The sequence below is a fragment of the Mus caroli genome, chromosome 17 (assembly GCF_900094665.2).
Source record: "Mus caroli chromosome 17, CAROLI_EIJ_v1.1, whole genome shotgun sequence".
NCBI lineage: Eukaryota > Metazoa > Chordata > Mammalia > Rodentia > Muridae > Mus > Mus caroli.
Window position 1 is genome coordinate 69818780 of NC_034586.1, and position 7508 is coordinate 69826287.

The following is a 7508-nucleotide window of genomic DNA, read 5'->3' on the forward strand; positions in this document are numbered from 1 at the left end:
GGTGTCTTACCAACCTGGGTGCAGCCCCAAAGAGCCACTCCCCATCTCCTGGCCCCTTCGGAACTTCAACAAGTGACTTGAGGAAAATGTTATTAAGAGATACAAATGTTACGTCGTGTGTGTTTCCATTTCGGAGTCTGAGTGCTCTGTCCAATTGCCATAATATACAAACCATATAAACGTGTACTCACATAAAGTATGTCAGCCCTATGTCATTATATATTGTACATACATTCACTGTACAATGTATGTTTACTTGAATATATATAATGCCTGTACATAACACTTATATACATATAAAATATGCTACATAGAAATAATATGAGCTTACATGACCAGAACTCACCCTTAAACCAAACTAATGCAGGCTGAGGGACAGGACTCAACCCCGGAGAAACTTCACTATCTTTGCCCTCTGACCTCATCTTGTTTATCTAGGTGACTATGGTGGTTTGAATAGGTTTGTCCCTGACTCAGTCTTGTGCTTGAATGCTCAACCGTAGGGAGTGGCACTATGAGGAGGTGTGGCCTTATTAGAGAGAGTGTGTGTGTGGTACGTGATAACCACATATTCGTTCAAGACATTTTAAAACAAGCTTGAAAAGCTTTAAGTTAAAATTCCCAGAAACATGGTGATGGCTAATTTTAATTGTCAGCTTGATACTGTCTGGAATCATCTGGTCAGAGTCTCACTGAGGGGCTGTTTGGATTGTTCTGGCCTCTGGACATAGCTATGAGGGATTTTCTTGGTTTGGTTAATTGGAGTGGGAACAAACCATCCATAATGTGAGCATCATCATGTCATGGGCTGGGCGCTGGACCGTATGTAAGGGAAGGAGGCGAGCTGAGTGTAAGCAAGCAAGCATGCTTCTTCTCTGCTCCTGACGGTGGATGTGCTGTGACCCAGTCACTAAGGCTCCTGCTACTGCAGGATCATAACCTAGACTTATGAGCTAAACCCTTTCTCCCATACGTCGTTCTCATCAGGGCATTTATTATAGCAATCGGACAGTAACTACAATCGTATCTCTTTATAACTCCAAATGGGAATGGGGGGGGGTCTCTAGCTAATCACACAGTGATACAATTTTAAGACCATCAAATATGTATGTTCCCTCCTATGCCTCACTGCACTAACAAAGTTCCACCATACTCTGTATGTTGTAAAGAGATCACAGACTCTAAATCCTCCTGTTCTCCTGAGGGAAAGTCACTATGAAGAAATCCAGTGTTCTGCCCAAGGAAACATGCCCAGACACCTGTCATGGTACAGCTCGGTGCCATGTCCTATAGAATGCGGCACAGATTCGCCCTTCTTCTAGGAAACAGCACACTCTAAGGTCTGGAATTGGAGTCTTCTAACACAGCAGTTCCCGTGTTTGTCCCCTCATACTTAGTTGGTAATTGTACATAACAAAGCATCTTTAGACTGAATGAAGTCAGCATGAGTCCCACTGGCGTGATAACGGTTTTAGGGTCGCTGATTTTGTCTGGCCCTGGGCCAACCAGCATTCAGGGCTGTCAGCACATGAGAATGGGCAGGATGAGGATCACACTCACTTATAAAATCCAGTAGCAGACAAGCTCACTGCACTCGTGTAGGCATCCATGACCTGAGGAAGACAAGGGACATCAGGAAGGGACAATTGTGGTAGACACAGTCCACTACTAAGCTATTGCTATTCCCATATTGCAGATGAGAAAACTAAAGGTTTAGAGAAAACAGTTTTCAACCTAGCATCTATACTAGGCGTACAATAACGTACAATATAATACCTATACTGGTGACTGTGGGTGACTAGCCTGTGTCACCTGCTCATAACGAATCCTGGACTACATAGCTGGTAACACTGGACGAAGCTCAGGTTGAGTGAAAGAAAATTATCAACAAGGCTGTTGTGAAGAATGCTCCAATTGCCTGGCAAACCTATGCACAAGCCACCAGGATTAAATTAAATGCATATGGTGCATATGGTACGTAATGACGTGAGTGGAAAGGGAAGTTAAGATCAGACAGGGAGTGGAAAAAGAGTAGACATGACACGGAAGCTTGTTTTCTCTGAATCTGGTGAGATGGGTTGTGCTACCATTTAGTTCATGTACAATCCCATTTTGGTCCCTCTCCTTGGTCCCTCCAGTGTGTGTGTGTGTGTGTGTGTGTGTGTGTGTGTGTGTGTGTGTGTGTGTTTGTGTGTGTGTGTGTGTTGCACTGCTAGAAGTTGAACCTAGGACCTTGCATATGCCCATCCCTTGACTTCTTGAGACAGTGTCTTTCTGCATATCTCAGGCTAGCCTCTAGTTCATGAACTCTCTGCCTCTACATATGATTACAGGCATGCAATATCTCTGAAAATTCCTTGTATGCAGACACATCTAGTCTAGAAAGAATTCAGACAACTAGGCTCGTTCTTATTGGGATTCTCTGTTTTATCACTCCTAGCATCTATTGGGACATCTAGATCTCTCATGGATGACATTTTCTGTTGCCCCAGACTTGAAAGTTGGGTAAGAGGGACTGCCAGGGAAGCCCTCTCAGAGACGTGGAGTTTTAAGAAGACATACCTCACTGGGCATGGTGATATATGTATAGATCCACACCTAAGTGAGGCAAGCCATCATGTGGAGGTGCTTAAGACAGACAATCCATCCTTCCAGGCTTGGGGAGGCCAGAGCCCTAATCTCCACAAGCATGAACTTGTTCTTGCCCTGTGACTCAGACAGAGCTCACTGTCTCCATGTAGGTGACTAGGCCATCATCTTCTACATGTGTTAGGTAGGGACAGAAGCCCTGTGTAGCTGATGTACTTCTCCTTTGCAAAAAAGTAGCTTAGACCAGCTCAGACTTACCCAGCTCTCCCAGGAGCCTGAGGGATTCTTTTTCTTGAAGGGTTCCAGTCTTTTCAGTATGGTCTGACAGGCTTCCTGGAGGAACCCCACCAGACACCAGACACATCAGTGCTCTGCCCTCTGTACCAGGTGACACCCAAGCCACTTACACTTAGCTCTTGTTTAGAGAGCCCTCCTGACACCATGCCTAGGCTGACAGAGAGGAAACTTCTAATGGACACCCCCCCCCTCCCGGGAGGTAGCCTCTCCTAGTCTACTCCTTGTTTGAGGATATATCTCTCATGTGAGATAGAAGCAAGTATCTGGGACCCTGCTGACCCCATAGTCAAATATCAATGTTAATCCACTATCTTGTAGCTGGCTCCAGCCCAGGGTAGTATCCCTTCCCAGAATCCACTGCCTTCATTCTAATCCCCCTCCTACTCTGGATCCAACATTCCTGGCTTTGATAGACATGATTAGGCTGGAGTCTCTCTATTGGCTGGCCATATGGAGGCAGACCACCCTCCTGAATAGCAGAATGAAGACATGGCCATTGCCAATATTCTATTACAGACCATCAAGGAGACCTCTTGAGACCCCCCCTGAACCCAGAGCCCATCCCCAGCGGCTCAGGTTCCCCTAGACTCCTCACTTACATAAATGGCCTGGCCATTGAGGTCAGCGCTGGCAGAGGCAGCCGTGGGAGAGGTGTTGGGGACAGTGTTAGTGCTTGTCTCAGTTATATGGATCTTGGAAGTGGGGATTTTCAGAGCTCTGCTGGCCACCTGCAACAAAGGAGATGTCACTCTCTAGGTCAGAGGTTATCGTGGAACTTGGCTGTCCTCTTCCCAGTCTAGTAAGCTCTCTATTCTGTTGATTCTGGAATGTCATCACACCTGGCTGAGTTTGAAAGAGCACTTTTTGTGGGGTCTGGTTGGCTAAGACATCTATAAGCCCGTTTTAGGAAAACACTGAATTTCTTTTTAAGTCCGGATAAATGTCAAGAGCCAAGCAGATGTTCTGACGTCAATCCAGCACCATTAGCCCACCTCCCCTTGAAGTCTCACTGAGCTGGAAAAATGAGCTATTTTCATACATACAAGGAGCTCGGAGCCCAGGATGTTGGTAATGGACATACCCTGGGGGATTGTCTAGTCAGTCTTTTAGCAGAGATAAGAAGGGAGAAGACTTGTCTACGTCCATGTGTGATGTTTTCTCAGGTCTGCTGCTTCTCCTGGCATATCACCCAGCATCCTTTTGGACACCAGACATCCAAAATGTGGTCCCCAGGCTTCTCACCTGAACCATCTTGGTGTGAAGGCCTTGACCCATCTCAGTACCTCCATGTGTCAGCAGCACTGACCCATCCGTGTACACGTGGACCAAGGCACCCCCCTAAGGAAGGAGAAAGCCAACCACAAGATTTGGTAAATCCTGAATCCACTCAAGCTTTGAAACTGAAGATACAGAGCCCAGGAAGAAGAAATCCATCAACCATGGTTTAGTTTTTTTTTTTTTTTTTTAAAAAGACCCAGGCAAAAATTAAACAGTGTAAACCTCATTATTTAATTAACTAGCCCTTCAGGAGTTAGAGAAACACTTTCATTTCTCTGTGTATCTTGCCTTGAGAAGGAAATAGGTCACTTCTCTCTGTCCCTAAGCTGTTCTTGAAGAAAGAGAATGAAGAAGCTGAGTGTTGTCTTGTAACCATGAAGGGTAAGAACTAGAAGGCTGACCCCAGATCCCCATCTCACCCTCCTTCACACACTACACTAGCGGGAATAGGAAAACTTTATTTCAGAAGCAGAGAGAGCCTCCTAGTCAGGCCTGTTACCAGAGATGAAATGCTTTTTTATCCAAAAAACAAAAACAACAACAACAAAAAAAAAAAAAATCAGTACTGGAATGGTGTGCCAGAGGATATGGCCAAGTTACCTAAAGCAATTACCTGGTTCAGAAAAGAAAGTGTGAAGCTTATTCCAAACTTAGTCGGGATTATACACAGCCCTCTCTTTTTCCAACAGTTCTCCCTGGAAAGAAAAAAAAAATTCAAGGTCTCACTCTGTGGGAACTTTCTGGCCCAGAATTCACAGAGATCTGCCTGCCTTGGCCTCCCAAGTGTGGGCATCCAAAGAGCCTTCTTATAGAATACATACTTATGTCTAGTTGGATATATTTCCATTATCATCTTTTTCTCAATTTCTTTTATTTTAATTAGGTATTTTCTTCATTTACATTTCCAATGCTATCCAAAAAGTCCCCCATAAGCTCCCCCCCTCCCCTCCCCACCCACTCCCACTTCTTGGCCCTGGCGTTCCCCTGTACTGAGGCATATAAAGTTTGCAAGACCAAGGGGCCTCTCTTTCCACTGATGGCCAACTAGGCCATCTTCTGATACATATGCAGTTATAGACACGAGCTCTGGTGGTACTGGTTAGTTCATATTGTTGTTCCACCTATAGGGTTGCAGATCCCTTTAGCTCTTTGGGTACTTTCTCTAGCTCCTCCATTGGGGAACCTGTGATCCATATTAAGTCAGAACAGGACATCCTTGAAAGCCACTGACACTGTCACTGTCATACCTTGAATTGTGCCCCAGTAGGGTAGACAAACGTGAGACTGATGAGGATCTAGGTCTCTGGTCCTCCACTACAGGTGGCACAGACATCAAAGCCCTATCAAATTTCCTCCCTGAGTGAAATGTGCATTTAGACATTGTGTCCTAATGACCTTCAACTGTCCTTGCCCCAGGGTGGAAGATAATGATGCTTTCTCTATGTGTTTGTTCAAATAACTGTGAAGAAGACAGCCAATATAGTCATTCCCACCTTACAGATGAATAATCTGAAGCCTGCTTCAGAGAAACTGAATGACTGCCTAAGTCAAATATATTTGCTAATAACAAAGGTAGGCACATGGCTGTGGTGTTGATGGCCCCGAACCAATGCTCTCAACAATGTGGTACTCTAAGGAGGCACACATATGGATACAGATGAACCTCAATGGATGTCTCTGATGCTGAGTGAAGGCTGGAGGTTCCTTGTTCCTGGCCTAATATCATCCACAGATGTTAAAGAGAAAACTGTCAATGAGCTGGAAGGTTCAGTAGTCTCAGAAGTTGTCCATTAAACCATCAGCTTGTTATTTGGGAACAATAGAAAGGCTGGACCACAGCAAAGCCACAAAGCATAGGAACAGCGGACTCCCTGTCCTAGGCTTACCTGTTGAATTTCTCCACTTCCATCTTGCGAGCCTGATACTGGGAGCTCGCTATGCACTCATCCCAGCACCTGGGCAAGGTGAACCCCTCCAGCTTCTGGTTGAAGTGAGTCAGGTCCCCTTCTTTGTACATGTTTTTCCTCCGTACCTGTCCAAGAGAGAGATTAGGTCTTGTCAGCTTCTGGTCCCTCTGCAGTGCCTGTTTTTATGGCCTGCCCCAGGAAATGCACCCATGTAAGGGTCACTCTTCCCCCGAAAAGGGCTGACCCACTGTCAGTGAAAGCAGCTCACCTCCTCTGCAGGCAGCCCACAGGTGACAGCGACCTCACTCATCCAGTATTCTGCGATTAGCATCCCCTGAGGACCCCCAAAGCCTCGGAAGGCTGTGTTAGAGGGCAGATTAGTCTTACAAATCCTCCCAGTGCCGCGAATGTTGGGGATCTTATAAGCGTTGTCCATGTGGAACACAGCTCTTTCCATTATCTGAGGCAGAGGAAACCAAAAAGCATAGCACACGCAAATCCATTGATTCCTTTGTCAGCTCAGGAAGTGGACCCAAGCCCGCCTTCCCTAGGCTGACTGCCAACAGCTCTACCTCAGGCCCGTGTTGTTTCTCTCCTAGAACAACTTACTCTACTAAGTAGGTCCCCAACCCAGCTTCCCACATGGGAATTCTTCCCAGGAACTTCCAGTTTGAACTGACTGTTGGCCTCTTTCAAAAACAAGTTGATTTTTTTTTTTGGCCCACTATAAATTTGTCTTCTTTAAAAACAATTTGTGTATATGTGTGTATGGATGTAAAACAACATTTTTTTAAAAGGTCATGAATTTGAGAGAGTGTAGGGGGGTTAAATGGGAGGGGTTGGAGGGAAGAAAGGGAAATGATTTAACTATATTTTAATTTATAAAAATAAAAATAAAAGAGTGGTTGAATTTGTTGTGTTCTTCCCCTTACCTGACTCTGAATAAAATTCTGCATTGTAAAGTTACTAATTGCCTGCCGCCTTTTGAAAGCATTTCACTGGTGTGTTCTAGCTCCCCAACACTGAGGAACAATGGGCAGCTCTTCAGCTCTGCAAAGAGCTGTGCTTTCGCTTCCTGAAGACTCTAAAACGCAGTCTCCAGCTTTCTAGATTGCACAGTCTATTTTCCTGGGTTGTGCATATTGTAAATTGTCTTTTCGTATCTTAAAATTAATGCCCATTAGTTTGTGTGTGTGTATAATGTGTGTATATATACTGTGTGCATAATGTGTGTATGTATAATGTGTGTGTATAATGTACATGTGCATAATGTGTGTGTGTGTATGTATAGTGTGAGTATAATGTGTGTGTATAATGTGTGTGTATGTATAGTGTGGGTATAATGTGTATGTATAATGTGTGTGTGTTTGAGTGTGTGTGTGTATAATGTGTGTGCATAGTGTGTGTGTATGTGTGCATAATGTGTGTATGTATAAT

At 44.8% G+C, this 7508-nt stretch overlaps 1 protein-coding gene across 1 annotated transcript in view; it reads right to left on the bottom strand.

The window, feature by feature from the left end:
- Positions 1–7508, bottom strand: part of Xdh (xanthine dehydrogenase) — a 63844-nt gene that overhangs the window by 6892 nt on the left and 49444 nt on the right. Inside the window, exons 25-31 of the mRNA XM_021185682.2 lie at positions 6340–6531; positions 6051–6196; positions 4778–4859; positions 4129–4224; positions 3486–3614; positions 2848–2922; positions 1561–1613 (exon numbers count right to left, since the gene is read on the bottom strand). Coding sequence (XP_021041341.1) covers positions 1561–1613; positions 2848–2922; positions 3486–3614; positions 4129–4224; positions 4778–4859; positions 6051–6196; positions 6340–6531 — 773 coding nt within the window. The remainder of the gene's footprint in view (positions 1–1560; positions 1614–2847; positions 2923–3485; positions 3615–4128; positions 4225–4777; positions 4860–6050; positions 6197–6339; positions 6532–7508) is intronic.